General features: G+C 47.1%; 2 protein-coding genes across 6 annotated transcripts; one reads left to right on the top strand and one right to left on the bottom strand.

Annotated features, from left to right (window-relative positions):
* The first annotated feature begins 526 nt into the window (after positions 1–526).
* On the top strand, positions 527–8,990 carry cnot3a (CCR4-NOT transcription complex, subunit 3a). 5 transcript variants are annotated; one of them, XM_049025672.1, is made up of 19 exons: positions 527–833; positions 1,261–1,370; positions 1,586–1,653; positions 1,818–1,892; positions 2,273–2,362; positions 2,454–2,582; positions 2,685–2,780; positions 2,875–3,094; positions 3,283–3,416; positions 3,735–3,791; positions 3,956–4,820; positions 4,958–5,063; positions 5,140–5,281; positions 6,564–6,665; positions 7,004–7,103; positions 7,198–7,396; positions 7,472–7,604; positions 7,681–7,806; positions 7,886–8,990. In XM_049025672.1, exons 2-19 carry the CDS (start codon positions 1,346–1,348, stop codon positions 7,982–7,984), a joined length of 2,766 nt encoding a protein of 921 aa, XP_048881629.1. In that variant the 5' UTR covers positions 527–833; positions 1,261–1,345; the 3' UTR covers positions 7,985–8,990. The 5 variants fall into 5 exon arrangements, with proteins under 5 accessions (XP_048881629.1, XP_048881630.1, XP_048881632.1 ...); XM_049025673.1 differs by having other exon boundaries at positions 1,265–1,370; XM_049025675.1 differs by having other exon boundaries at positions 527–689; positions 2,754–2,780.
* A 621-nt stretch (positions 8,991–9,611) lies between these two features.
* On the bottom strand, positions 9,612–15,182 carry prpf31 (PRP31 pre-mRNA processing factor 31 homolog (yeast)). Its single transcript, XM_049025737.1, has 14 exons — positions 15,010–15,182; positions 14,323–14,541; positions 14,173–14,233; positions 13,961–14,044; positions 12,408–12,505; positions 12,124–12,230; positions 11,832–12,001; positions 11,593–11,750; positions 11,390–11,479; positions 10,843–10,970; positions 10,682–10,754; positions 10,289–10,417; positions 9,997–10,095; positions 9,612–9,889 (listed from the first exon to the last, which is right to left on the bottom strand). The coding sequence occupies exons 2-14, from the start codon at positions 14,539–14,541 to the stop codon at positions 9,770–9,772; spliced, it is 1,536 nt and encodes a 511-aa protein (XP_048881694.1). The 5' UTR covers positions 15,010–15,182; the 3' UTR covers positions 9,612–9,769.
* Between the last annotated feature and the right edge of the window lie 257 nt (positions 15,183–15,439).

Consider the following 15,439-nt stretch of genomic DNA (forward strand, 5'->3'; position numbering starts at 1 on the left):
TCAATCGTCGATGTGGAATGCGCGGGTAATTCAAATTTCGTCATTCTTGGGCATTTTCCATCCGATTTTTACGAAATAAAAAATTTAAAAAAATTCGGGTCGGAGGCATTTCGGCGGGTCGGGCGGGGACGAGAACCATTTTTTAAGTGGCCTTATATTAGATATTATATTAAGTTTATTAATTCTAGTGGCCGAATTCTTGGGCATACGCAAGGTATGTTGAACACAGTCGAACATACAGTGCTGTGTAGTGTCATCCATCATTAAATCCAAAAGGAGACATACAACCACAGAATCCTGATGAAGAAGGATGGAGATGCTTATTATTGCAAGGCTATCAGGCCCCTTCCTAAACCATTTTGCTCATTATAGCCTTTCAGTCGAGAATTTAAGCCAATCACAGCGATATTTCTACGGAAGTAGTAACGCTATGGGAGCTGAGTGACGGACGATCTTAGCCAATAGCAGGTGGTCATTGCTTTCGGTCGTCCAATGGACTCCCGTGATGGCGGGCAGCTTGGCCCTCCGCGTTACAGCGGTACGGAAAGGGGGACACTCGGCGACCATCTTTGATATGTGGTTGATTGTTTACCGAAAGCAGAAATCATAAAGTGCAATAAAAGCATAGCAGGAGATTTAAAATAATACTACACAACGATTAATCACAGTCGGAAAGACGTGTAATTCAGGTAAAAACCAAATTATCTGGGTTATTCGTAAGTAAGAGCTCATCCCACCACATCTGCAGTTGCACGGCAGGCTGATGAGCTGTCTCTCTCTGCTCTGTCGTCCAGACTAACATACATCTGTGTCTTCGCCTCCTTCGGCTGCAGGTGGGGAAAGGCAGCCTCCTGGTAGTTATACCCTCGCATTAAACAGCGTATACGGGACGCTGGCCTCTTAAGCCGGGTGATGTGGCCAGATTGATCCCGTCTGCTGAGCAGACTGCTCTTGTCTGCAGCGCGGTGTCTGTTTTCCTTATTATTACTTTACTCGCTTTTTTGGTAGGTTTGCGATGATTGGGGATCGTGTCTTATATTTATGAGTATCGTCCCTCAGATGCACATAAGTTTGTCAGTGGTTGATACGGTCTGTCCAGGAATCGCTCCTAAAGCAGAGCTTCAGTCGATCCTTATATCAGAGATGAATTTGTCATTGTGGGTCACCAATTGGGATTGATGCGAGTGTCTTCCGGCACATAGTAAGGCGTAGTAGTTTTTTCTAGTTCTGTGTCGTTTGTTGACTAATGCTTTGTTGCAGAAAGTCGACACCCTGGGTCTTTCCAGAAGTCTTCCTCCTATAATAGTCACAGACGGCATGCAGACAGTATCATAGTAACAACGTCATGGCAGACAAGAGAAAGCTACAAGGTGATGTGTTTATTTCTTGAAACTTGATGCTTAGGCTCCACGTGCTGTTTTTATAGCATTCTTTAAAGATATCATGCATGTTTATTGGAATGAATTTAGTTAAACGGGAATAAACGTGCATGTTCCTCAAAATGAGTGCTGAGAATGATGTAATGGTTGATTTTATGGCTCTGCCATGGCTGGGCACCTAATAAAACATATCTGTCTTCACCCAGGTGAAATAGATCGATGTTTGAAGAAGGTAGCGGAAGGTGTAGAACAGTTTGAAGACATCTGGCAGAAGGTAAGCATATTTTGCGTTATTGTTCAGTGTGCGGTGTGGTTGTCAGTGTTCAGTGTGCGGTGTGGTTGTCAGTGTGCGGTGTGGTTGTCAGTGTTCAGTGTGCGGTGTGGTTGTCAGTGTATCGGTGAGCACCTCTGCAACTGAGTAGTATTGGTGTTTCCTAGCTTCACAATGCGGCTAATGCTAACCAGAAGGAAAAGTATGAAGTGGACCTCAAGAAAGAGATAAAAAAATTACAGGTATGAACCAAATAATTAATTGTACACTTGCCTGGGATGTGCATTTGCACCAGTCACTTATAAACTATATTTAGTTCTATATATGCAAATCTGCCTCACATTGCCAGGGTTGGGGGTTTTGAGTTCCATGTACCTTTGTGTGTGTGGAGTTTGCATGATCTCCACGTTGCCTGGACTCTTGTCTTCCAGAGATATGCAGACAGGCTATTTGGTGTTTCTAAATTGCCCGTTTTGTGTGCATGTTGCGTGATGGACACCCATTCAGGGTGTCCCCCAGCCTTGCGCCCTGTACTGCCTGGGGTAGGCTTCAAGCTGTAAGATGCTGTTTGGTGGTGTGCCTCCACGTATTCTCCCTCATCGCTGATCCCTTTATTTTCTAGCGGCTCCGAGACCAGATTAAGACTTGGGTGGCCTCCAGTGAGATCAAAGACAAAAGGCAGCTGGTGGAGAACCGCAAACTTATTGAGACGGTAGGGTGGGGTGTTCCTGCATGTCCAATCTAGTGTCTGACGCTGACATGTTTGGCAGATGGGTCCTGCCTCACTTTCTCTCTGTTTGAAGCAAATGGAGCGGTTCAAGGTCGTGGAGCGTGAGACAAAGACGAAGGCCTACTCTAAGGAGGGCTTAGGCCTGGCTCAGAAGGTGGACCCTGCACAGAAAGAGAAGGAGGAGGTTGGCCAGTGGCTAACGGTAGGCACCCAGTGAGAAATTCACAGACATGGTGGATTTGGTGTCATTTATTGTCAAAAGGAATAACAGTGATGGTCTCCTTGTCCTGTATCTGTCTACCAGAACACGATAGACACTCTAAATATGCAGGTGGATCAGTTTGAGAGTGAAGTCGAATCTCTGTCTGTCCAGACCCGTAAGAAGAAGGGCGATAAAGAAGTAGGTTTTTCTTCCTTCGGTCTCCTCAGAGAAAATAGCCGCTTTTTTCCATTGTTTACCCGAACAGTGGCATCTTCTCTTCCCCTCTTAACAGAAACAGGACCGTATCGAGGAGCTGAAGCGCTTCATCGAAAAGCACAGGTACCACATCCGCATGCTGGAGACCATTCTGCGCATGCTGGACAACGACTCCGTGCAAGTGGACGCCATCCGCAAGATCAAGGATGACGTGGAGTACTATCTCGACTCTTCACAGGACCCCGACTTTGAGGAGAACGAATTCCTCTATGACGACCTTGATCTCGAGGACATCTGTAAGTCGTGCTGAAGTTCCTCGATGATGCTCAGCCTTGGCTATGCTAGATTACTATGTACCCTAGTTCCTTACGCATTTCTCGGAGATGGGCTATAGCTGACATCCTCCCTCTGTCTTCAAAAGTCAATGTAATCTGCAAAAGATCTTTAAAGTCAATGGCTGAACTAATGCTCCGTTGGCCCTTAGCTGCATCTGTGGTGGCCACCTCTCCCCCTGGGCACTCTCACATGGAGGACGAGATCTTTTTGCACTCCAGCAGCACCCCCACCTCCACCACCTCCTCCTCACCAATCCCTCCATCCCCAGCTGCTTGTGCTGTGGTAAGGAACTCCTAGGTCCCTTCCTTTTCTCATTGTCACTTCTCTGCTGTCATAATTGGGTTGCCAATCTATGATTCTAAACCCATTCAGTCCACCTATGAACTCTTCTGATAACTAATAAGACAATGACATTATTTCAGCTAAGAGGTTTTAAACTCATAATGGGCATAGATGACTTGAGGAAACAGGCCCAATGACTTTTGTAATAACATGTTAGCAGTATAGAAGTATATGAGAGTGTTGGATGTTGCTAATGCTAACATGCCCAGTATCTATGAAAATGGCACAAAGGCTTACATGTGGGAGTGTGTGTTTCAGGATAACTCAGAAGATGATAAGAAAAGGGGACGCTCTACAGATAGTGATGTCAGCCAGGTACGCAACTCATCTGTCTCCATAATGCCTGCACTCACTCTCTGGAAGCATAAGACATTAAAATACCTGGAACAAATTGCTTGGCCTGCTTTTTTGTCGTTGCCATCTTAAACGATGTGCTTGGTATTCCACTATATGCTGTAACTGGCTCTAATCTTTTCCAGTCACCTGTGAAGAACGGAAATCCTTCATTATCATCCTTGTCAGCTTCTTCGTCCTCTTCTGGGACGGCATCACTGATCTCACTGGCTGCGTCCTCGGGAGGCAGCGGGACAGGGGGCAGCATGGGGGGGCTCGGCCACAGCTCTGGCACCTTCAGCGCCGTCATTCAGCAGCAGCTGCAGACGTTGTCTCAGGCCAAAGCCTGCATCCCTGGAGCCCCTGCCAGCAGCCCAGGCTCCTCAGGCCTCATTCTCCTGCCCACGTCTTCCGTCGCCTCGCCTCCCAGTTCCACTGCCCCTGGCTCAGGAGGCCATAGCTCTCAACCTCAGGCACTTCCGGGATCTACTCCCACGTTGGGTGTAGGGATGGTTCAGGGTTTGGGTTTGGCCAAAAGTGGAGTAACGGGCTCAAACGGTACGAGCCAGGCGTCTGGCTTAGGCCTCTCCGGGAAGCCGGCGCCTCTTGGTGCTGCGGCTGCCCTCCTGTCCGGCTCCTCCCCTGCGGCATACGCACAGGCTGCAGCGTCCGGAGGGGCGGGAGTTGGCTTGGCTGGGTCGGCCGGAGGAAGCTTGGGTAGCGCAGCCTCTCCCGGAGGGGCCGGCGGTGGCAGTAACAACGGCAGCGGCGCTTCTGTGGCCCTCCTGGGCTCGGCTCCTGGACTCGCTGGTGCCAGCAATGGTATTCTGGGCCTTGGTACTCAGGCTGCCATCGCGGCCTCAGCGCAGGCGTCCATGACCTCCGTCAGTGTGACTCCGGGAAGTTCCGTGGGGGTGATAGGTGGCAGCGTAGGGAGCGCAGGGTCAAGCGGATCAGGAAGCGGCGTTCCTGTCAGGCCACCAAGTGGACAGAAACAGAACGGCAGCACAAGTGAGTGTTTGCTCTTTTGACGATTGCGTACTGATTTTTCTTTGTGTTGTGTATTTTGAAACATGCCAAGATGAGTGTACATAATATATTTATATATAGTCAATAGCTATACTATTTGTATGTTACTTCTGTTCTAGGTTACAGTGCTGTTGTTGCTGACAGCTTGCCTGACTCCGCCCTCAACAGTACCAGCCAATCACCAGATAGCCAACCCTCCTCCTTGAGCTCCACAGCCAATCAACCGTGAGTGTTCTGTTGCACTCCTGCTATATGCGTGCTTTTCGACACCCTCTGAACGTGCTCACCTTCCTTCCCTCAGTAAGGACGGCGGCTCCAGTCTGTTGCGCTCCATGAGTCTATCCCCCAGCTCCCCCTCACCGTCCTATGCCGAGAGTAAGCCAGCAGGGGGCAGTCTGCTCAACGGGCCACACTCCTACCCGTCGAGCTCTGAGGGCATCAAGGTGAGAGTCGTTGTGTTAAAGTGAGGGGGGGGCCGCTTATGACGTAAAACGGGGGTGGTTCTGGGGGCTGGACTGACATGCTGAGCAAATACCAAAACCTCCAGGTCATTTTGATGTTTCTAATGTTTCTTAATCTGTACTTATGGAGTGATGTCTGTCCAGTGCTGAGATGCCAGCTAACTACTTTGATATTCTACATTCATTCAGATAATTGTTGATCTCCTTATTTGGGAATTGCCCCCAAGTGTGTTAATTAAAATGTGTAATTAAATGCAGCTTTCTAATAGTGTTAAATCTTAGATATAGAAACCTAGCAGTCATTGTTTATACTGAGTGTTTAAATGGAATATTGTGTTTGGATGGAGTTCTAGGTATCCCCCTGTCAGCAATTGTCCTTAGTGTCACACTGCATGCGTGGCGTGTGCAGTGCGTGTTTGCAGTGGCCAACACTGCCCCGTCTTTCTACATTGAGTTCACCTTCGATAATGGCCATCAAAAATAGAATGCTTGAGAAGTTAGAAAACACCGTAAAGTTGACCAATTTTAATCAGCAAGCAGTCACGTTATTTTTCTTGACTCTCATTCAGAGTGAGAGAGTGAGAGAGTGAGAGAGAGAGAGAGAGAGAGAGCACCTGAAAACTACTGTGCTTCACCTAATGTTCTGTTAGCTTATCAACATAATTATAGTATATGGTGGGTTTCCTTTCTGACTCTACAGTACTCTACAGTACTCTGCAGTACTCATGTAGCCTCTGCTTCCTCCATTAATAACATGCATTTGGAAATATGGTTAAAATAATTAGTATTTATATATTTTTTTTTGTCTGATATGTAGCCTAGATAATGAAACTATATGAAAGGTGTCAATTATGTAATTTTGCTGGTATGTCAGGATGGTGAGGTATGACTATCAGCAGACCTTTTAACTGTCTATGTTTGTTGAGAACTGCTTAGCACGCGTGTGTGGGGGAAAAGGCGTCACTCCAGCCCTCTAGATGAGGCTCCACTGCTATGAGGTGTGAGTCGCGTGTCTCGCACAGGCAGTGTGGCTGCTCTGATCTGCTAACATGAGCACGACACGAAAAGCACGCCATGCCGCCATCTGGGCCTCAGTAACACTAGCATGCCTGACTGCAGTATTGTGTGACCTTAGAAAAACAGCCAAATGTGTTATTTGCAAAGTCTACACACGAGCTTGACAGCCTAAGTGTCCTGCTGGCCCTGAGGGTGTTTCAGTTAATTCACTTGTATCATATATATCTGCCATTCTCTCGTCGCTCAGCTTGCTACAGATCTCCGTCAGATCCTGATGGATGCGGGGGCCGGAGAGCAGCCGGGACCAATCGCGGCCTCAGCAAACACGCGGAAGAGAAAGCAGTGTCAGGTAGGTGGCTGGCGAATGGTACATGCGGGTCAGCGTGCAGGAGCATGGCGCCAGGGTAACATCCTGGGTTTGTGAATCTGTGTTTTCTGATGAAATATCATTTCCCAGTCATTTTTGTCATTGAAGTACATATTTAATGACTTACCAGCAGCATATTGTTTTTTCACTACTCCGTGATGGTTGATCGCGGACGACCACGCTGTGGTGGTTCTAGTTAAGTGGGAGGAAGGCTGGGGTTCCAGGGGACCCTATTCTAAATGTAGAGGGATATGATAAGATGGCTGGGAGGCAAAGATGAGCCGAATTTGTTGTGACACTCCTATGTTTGGCCCCACAAGGCTCCGGAACCCCTGAGTTCCCTGAAGTCTATGGCAGAACGAGCGGCAATGGGCACAGCAATGGAGGCAGAAGTGCCCGGTCTGCACCTCCCTGACCGAGGTGAGCACAGGCGTGATGGCAGCCTGAGTACCAATGCTTGCGGCTCCTCTACGCCTCCTAAATGTGACTCTGTGCCCTCTCCTGCTCGCTGTAGACCTCTTCACCGGCTCTGCGGCTGCCCCCGGCCTGCCAGCTGCTTCCCAGCCCTCCCTGTCCGAGGTCAGCATCCCTCCTTCGCTGGGCGTGTGTCCCCTGGGCCCTGTACCGCTCTCCAAAGAGCAGCTCTACCAGCAGGCCATGCAGGAGTCGGCCTGGGCGCACATGCCTCACCCCTCCGACTCCGAGAGAATCAGGTACCCTATCCGTCAGCTAAGGGGCACCCCAGGTGGCTGTGGATGTGCCGTGGCTTGACTTGTGCGTTCCTGCAGGCAGTACCTGATGAGGAACGCGTGCCCCACCCTGCCCTTCCACCAGCTGGTGCCTCCGCCTCACTCGGACTCTGTGGAGTTCTACCAGAGACTCTCCACTGAGACGCTCTTCTTCATCTTCTACTACCTTGAGGTAGGCAGAGCCGACGGGGGGGGGGGGGGGGTAGCTGCGTTGCGGTTGGGTTCATGGCTGCTCCTTTCCCGCGCAGGGCACCAAGGCGCAGTACCTGGCAGCCAAGGCCTTGAAGAAGCAGTCGTGGAGGTTCCACACCAAATACATGATGTGGTTCCAGAGGCATGAGGAACCCAAGACCATCACAGATGAGTTTGAGCAGGTACAGCCCTCCCAGAGGCTCGGTAGGCTGCCATATCTTGCTGTGGCTAAGCTGCCTTCTGATGGCTTCTGTTTTCTAGGGGACCTACATTTACTTTGACTACGAGAAATGGGGCCAGAGGAAGAAGGAGGGCTTCACCTTCGAGTATCGCTACCTGGAAGACCGCGACCTCCAGTGAGGCTGCCAGCGGGTGGGGTTGGGGGATGGGGGCGGTTTGCGGCCCGGCTGACATTCCTCGAGTGACCCCGGCATGCCAACCGGAGGTGGAGTTTTTCCCCCTGAGAGATGCCTCTTAATGCACGTGCCTCCCCTTCCTGTAATTTAATTGAAATTCTTTAAGGCAGAAGATGGTATTTTATTCGCTGTCATTTAAATGCTGCGAAATGGCCATGTCAAGAAGTGGAAAAATACGGGACCAGGTTATTGGTGATGCTGTTGCAATCTGCGCCCCTTCGTACCATGAGTGTGCCTGATGGTGATGGCTTTGAACCCCTCCCCTCTCCTCCCCTCCCCCTCCCCTCTCCTTCCCCTCCTCTCCTGGATGTGTGTTCCTGTCTGTACCTGCTGACCTGCATTTCAGGCTGACATGGGTATAAACCTGCTATGCAATGGGTGTGAAGTTGTAGGACCAATCTTACCAGGCCTGTACTGTTCCCCCTGCTCACATGGGCTTGTCAGCTGTGAGGCTCTAGTGTACTGCCAGGCTAATAATTTTGTCCCCAGCAGGGGGAGCCAGTCAAGCCACTTGGTGGCTGTTTGTGTGCCCAGTCAGTTACTGCCTGTAACACCAGCTGAGTTTTGCAGGTTCCTCTAGCCACCCAAGGTAGAACTGCCTGAAAAAAACCAAGTCATCTATTGGAATAGGGTAGTAAGCAGAGGGATGCTGCTGGTGTGACCTGCCGTGTGCCGATCTCTGCCGCAGCTGTTCATGTCCTCATTGGCCTTTTCCAGATTTCAGGCTTAAATGGGCTCATTGAATTACTTTTTTTGTTGAAACCATCCTTTGAAGTGCAATCTCTTGTAAGACTTCAGAAAAGATATAGTGTGAGGATCATTTCAGGTTGCTGGGGAGAAGAGCCAGCAGACTGGGGCTGTCTCTCAAAGCTGAAGCCTCCTTGCCATTGGTCAGAACCACAAAAAGAGGAGTGGATTTAATACTGTAATAAATGTTTTCATAAATTTAATTTTTACTGCCCTGTGTGTGAGATTTTAATGGATGTAAATACTAAACCCTGATTTTTACATTTGCCGGTGCATGATTACTGGTGGTATGTTGATGTCAAAATGTGGAAAATGTCGAAGTATGGAAAATCACATTTGGTACTTCAAACCCATTACCCATGAATGTTACAGGTGTGTTCATTTAACCTTTACCCTGAAAATCAGAACTTTGGTTAAGTATTATGCATACTTCAAAGTTCAGTCTCATTTGCTGAAGTATGGAAAAAATGTAAGCCATCTGGGCCAGTACAGTGGTTACCACAGTTCCCTCATATTTCTGGGACTAGGGTTCAAGTCACTGCCAGGGCTCCATGTGTGGGGAGTTTGCATGTTCTGTCTGTCTGGTGGAGTCTCCTCTAGGTTCTCCTGAAGCCCCTCCACTGTCCAAAAACATGCTGAGGTTAACCGAGTTACCAAACTGCTCATAGGTGTGAGTGAGCCCTACAATGAGGTTGTGCCCCATCCTGGGTTGTTCCCTACCTGGTGCCCATAAGCTGTAGACCCCCCCAGACCGAGTAGGACAAGCAATTGCAGAAAAGATGGATATATCCAGTCAGAATGACCATGAGACCCTGACCAACATCTGTTCCATAGGATGGTTACTTTATTAAAACAAAATGATGTGTAACTCCAACCAAACAGAAGCTGCATAAAACCTGTGAAGTAGCACATTACATATTTGAGCCCATGAGGGGGATCTATGTACATCAAAACCTTCCATGGCTGCTTAAGCTCAGAGGACTTACATTTTACCCTCACCCTCCCTCTTAACTTTGAGGAACTCCGCCATGTTGGAGAAGTATTTCTGGTTAGCCTCAGCCACCTTCTTCTCTGCCGCTTGGGGATTGACGATCTCCAGTCCCTAGTGGAAGAGAAAGGAAGATTTATAGACTCTCTGAGCAATCCAGTCTGTACGATAAGGGGGACCATCATTCTGTATTGTTAGCGGGGTGATAAGCACTGCTCCACCTGCAGGGGAGTGAAGGCCACGCTGGAGCTGGTCCCGGAGGAGCGATCTCTCACAGTGGACTTGCCCCCGTACACCATACTCTGTTTCTGTAAAGTCCTCTGTAGGGAGAGAGACAGCGTTCGCATGTGACCGATACACACAGACTCTCAAAAATGTCAAAGCATATCATAATACGTATCAACAGCATCTTGGAAGCAGGTACATCAGCTGGCCCAATCACAGCCAAGCTGCATACGGGTGACCCATGGCAAACGCACAAGGGTGACGGAAGGCGGTGTCACACCACAGTACCTGCATAGACTTCGATATCCTGGCCTTGGTGGCCTCGTTAACCTGTGCCTGTCGGACACGTCCGCTCCCTGACTTGCCAAGCTGGCCGAGGCTGAAGCCCAGATCCTCCTGGTAGGCGTCGTCCTCGATCTATCAAGAAAGACGGCAAGGGTGAATGCAGCATGAATCAACCTACTAAGCCAGCATCTATATACTTTCTGTCTTACTAGTACCAAAAGATGGTAAAATGCTCTTTTGCAAGCCCTACATTTAGACACATGAACTCTGCATGAAAACCGGCCATGTTTCTACACACAGCAGGAGAAGCCTTGCTATTGTGGACCCCCCCCCCCCCCCCCATGATTCAGCCTTTATGAGAGTGAGGTGCGCAGGGACGGGTGCGAGGCTACCAACCTCGGCGAAGGTCATCCTGTTGGCGTTTTTCCTGATCTCCGTTAGTCCCAGACGCTCCTTCATTTTACGGTACCTGACAGCAAGCGGTGAGCAGAGCATGACAGACAGACATTAAAACCATGAACCTTACAACCTGAGCAAAACGGGGGACGCGCACATACCTCCTCCCCCCTCGCTTCTTACGCTGGCCATCCAGGGGGGCGGGCAGGGGCTTCACCTGCTTCACAGGGGGCGGCTCCTGCCATTTGTCAAACTTCCTCTCAATCTCCTCCTTCAGTTCACAGCCAACCTGAGAAATACCAGCAAAAAAAATTTAAATAAGCCCACAGCAGAGTCGGGCAGCTTCAGGCTCTCTTCACTACAACAGTGCATATACAACAGAAAGACGTCTTATTAGAAATATAGCAAAAGCAATTCTAACAGACTGGAAGCCTGTATTATGAAGTGAGATGTTAGCTACATAAGCTGGAATACCTTAAATCTGATAAGTTAACTGGACTGTCTTCATTCACTGACATTTAGCCAAAACTACCGTAAATCATACAAGTTAGCTTGCCAACCTAATAATCAGGGCCCATGATACAGTGGAATTAAGGTGTGCATCTAAATGGTCTAGCACCACTCTATAGGCCTGAACCACCTTGAAGCTTTGAAAGCCTCCCCCACCCCCCACAAAAAAAAAAATAAATCCCCCACTAACCCACCTACCTTGCCATCAGGGCTCTCGTGAAAGCTGTCCACTCTCGCAACCAGGGTGCACTTGGCTGACACCAGTCGGGCCGCCTTCCTGCGTAGGTCCTGTGGATGTTTACACGCGCCAGCTGTCATCTCACGTCACAGAACAGGGGCTGTGAGGGAGCTTAGCAGGCCAGGAACACTCAGAACCAGCCTGTGGACTGTCGCATACTCACAGGGGGCAGGGACTGCACCACATCGCAGTGGTAGATGTAGCCGGTGTGTGGGAGCAGGGAGGTGCTACTGAACCCGGACAGGGTTTTACGCTGAACACCCAGTAGCATCAGGTTACACGCCGGCATCTTGGACAGGTTGGTGAGGCCTCCGGCAATGCCTGGGTACAAAGAGTCAGGCTGGGTGACACTTGGACCTGGGGAGAGACATCGTCGGTCATTCGGCTCTTCGGCTCACCCACCCATGATCTTGGCCGCGGTGGAAGCTCCGACGATGATGGAAAGATTGGGTGCAATAAAAGACATCCTGGACTCCACATATTCATAGATCGTGTGCTTTGATTGGTTTAATTCCAGAGCCATGTCACAAGCCTCCTCCAACCGCTGAAGCTCATCATCACCCAGTAATGACCTATCGCAGATGAATGAGGGTTAGCTTTTAAAATGCAGTTTTATGGATTTAAATAAAAAAAAAAAAGCACAAAGTGAAACTTCTGGCTTTGCTCTACAACTCTGCGTGGTATTAAGTCTCACCCCTGGGTTGTTGAAGCAGTCACACTGACAACCATTATGGTGGCATTAGTTAGAATCTGCTGGAGAGTCTCATTGTTCTTGCACTTATCCAAGTTGTTACCCAGTTCCTAAGAAAGAGTCAAAGGCAGAGAGACATTTGCATTATTCAATTCACTTTCTAATGCACACAGAAAGGTTTTTTTTTTTTTGATTTAAACAAACCAGTCATACAGTCCCTTATGAATACAAATTGTACTAAAAGCGTTTTCTAAAATTACTTCAAAAAAATAAATAAATACATTTACCTTGACAGTCCGGATATAATCCAGAGAGTTTGGTACCAAGGATTCAAGCTCAGGGAATCTTTTTGAATATTTGTCACGGATAAACTTGTGGATGATGTCTGTAGCAAAAGGCAGCATTTTGAATCACATAAGAATCGTGCAACATCCAAGGAATAACAGGGCAGACGTCTAAAGCAAGGTACGCACACGACTCGCGTAAAGCACATCCCCCACATCATTTATACAGTGATGCTGCTTAGCTAGTGCCTGTCATGAGGGTCTGTTCGTAGACTACAGGGCAAAAGGCAGGGGACACCGTGCATGGGACAGCAGCCGATTAGGAGGTGCATACGGGCACAATTACACACTAGGGCAGGGGTGTCAGACTCCAGTCCTGTGGTTGAACAGGGAAAGAACTAACACAGGGCTCCGGCACTTCAGGAATGGAGTTTGAAATCCCGGCACTAGGGGAAATTTGATGAAACCAATTCATCTAGTGGCACATTTTTGGACTGCAAACTCAACGTATGCAGAGGAGGAGGTGGAGTTCAAACCCACAACCCTGTAGATGTATGGCAGCAGAACCACCAATGGAATTGCTTTGGGGTCATTCCATGTCAAATCAACACACTTTCGGACTTCGTCACAAATTTTGACAAATCTTGGCATGGCGATCTGGTCACATGAGTAACTCATGAAACTGAAATAAGGCGTGTCTGGGATCAATACCGAGCGAGATTAATTTTGTATGTTATTTCTATAACTTTGGTTATATTTACCTTAATGTAAGCTGCACAGAAGTGGTCCTTATATTGTTTTTAGCTCTAAAGATTAAACAAATATGCCATCCCAATATGAATAATTACTATGTAATAACCAATCGAAATATTAAAAATGCAATAACAAAAAAACAACCTATATTTCAAAATTGATCTTTTTTTTATTACTAAAGCTAGATCATAATGTCATGAACATCTCCAGAAAATTTGGTCTTTGGTTTTTATGATCTTACTGAGATATCGTGACATAAAAGTAGCATCACATGGTTTCATATCACTAATGGGCCTTTTTAATGGTAGCCAAACTGGCATGAAATAGTATAATAAGTACAGATGCAAGTAATAACATTACACTTGGCTGTGAACTGTCCCAGTGAGAGCTGAAGGTCACAGTCTGATGAAGCCAACAGAACCACATCATCTGCAAAAAAGCAGAGACCTAATCCTGAGGTCACCAAACCGGACACCCTCAATGACCTGGCTGTGCCTAGGAATTCTGTCCATAAAAGCTATGAACAGAATCGCTGACAAAGGGCAGCCCTGACGGAGCCAGTTAAAGTCATACCCCTCCCAAAAAAGTTTGTTTGCTTAAATCTCCCTAAATATTGATCCAAGACTCACCCAATTTCAGTTTCATGAGTTGTTAGGTGAGGCAGTTGGTTCTTATGCGACGTAATCACTACACTCAAATTTACTTACAGATGTAGAGTTCAAATCAATGCAAGCTTTTGTGCTGAAAATTACAGAAACCTAGCATGTTAATTTTTTTGTAAACACACACGTTTTTGCACTTACTGAGCTCATTGTCGATTTCCACCGTCAAGTTATTGGCAGCCACAATCAATCTGTATTCTGGGTCTGCTTCTACTGGACCTGAAACTAAAAGTCACCGGTGTTAGAGGAGCTGAGCCAGAGGTTATGTAAAGATGGAAACAGAACCCACACTTAACAGGAAGACTTTGCCACCATCCTAATGGTGAAGAAAGTTACAAACATCAGAATATTACCATCTGTGTTATTTCGCTGATTCCCTACATACTCAGAAATCTTCTCCATGATCTCAGAAAACTGTATTGAGAAGGAAAAGACTATCAGCGAAAGAACAGAACACACACTGTCGTTAAGCAATGATAAGTGGCATATTCTGTAAGACTCACTGGCTTGCTGTGTCGGAGTTTTGCAATTGATGTGACTGACTCTGTTCCACTGTAGTCTACCTCCATTTCTTCGGGTATATCCTCCAAGCCTCCTCCCACTCCATCCCTTTCACCTGCCTCCCCTTCACCATCCCCATCTTCATCACCTGGGTAAAGATCATCTTCACCTTCATTTCCAGCTTCCTCTAAATCTGCTAAAAGTTCATCAGCCAGAGACATCTGAAACATAACGGAAACCAAGCATAACTATAATATCGCCAACACCGCATGTCTTTTATAACAGTAATTTAGAAAAGGCACTGCAGGTAAATACGAAAATGAAGCTATTGAAGGATTACTATTCAATACTGTGTAACTGCACACCAAAATTTTTCACTAGACAGGCATAATATGTAAATGCTATGCTGATACAAAATATTTCAGCGACGAAATCATTATCACTGCATCTGAACGTAAAATTACACGATAGCTAATATTTAACCGAAACAGCACTGTCAGGCATCAACAAATAAAATCCTGTCAAGTGAACGTCTGCAACAACTAAACAAAATATATACGAAGGAAGCCTGGCTTCCGGAATAATTTACTGCAGAAATACGTCTAAATATTAAACTAACAATTTAGAACTTGATAAAAATGCTAGAACGACATTAATTTTCTTATACCACTAAAATAGGACGCGCTTACCCTGCTGGTTAGACAGTGCTGTCGTTTTAAGACAGAAAAAAATCCAAACTTTCTGTATTCTGGTTTTTATACCGTCTCTACAAGTTAATTAGATTGCAAAACAAAACCAAACAGCGTCTGCTTAAACGTTTTCACGATGTCGCGCCGCGCAGTCGCCAGATTAATACGTCAGCTAAGGCCAAGTTTTATAGAATCAATGATCTGCGCACGCGCTTGGAAAGCCAATTACACGTACAGCAAGCGTGTTGTTCCATTTTTAAAGACAAAGGCTTTAATTTTTCATTATATATTAAAGATGTATATGAGAATATCAGAAATTCAGTTCACCTACTGTAAAAGATTCATTCTGATTCGTTCCCCAATTCGTTCAGTGGCACTTCCTATTTGCATGAATTAGATCTGAAACACATGTGTTTCAATATGCCAAAAA

The sequence above is a fragment of the Brienomyrus brachyistius genome, chromosome 9 (assembly GCF_023856365.1).
Source record: "Brienomyrus brachyistius isolate T26 chromosome 9, BBRACH_0.4, whole genome shotgun sequence".
In the NCBI taxonomy this organism is placed as follows: Eukaryota; Metazoa; Chordata; class Actinopteri; order Osteoglossiformes; family Mormyridae; genus Brienomyrus; species Brienomyrus brachyistius.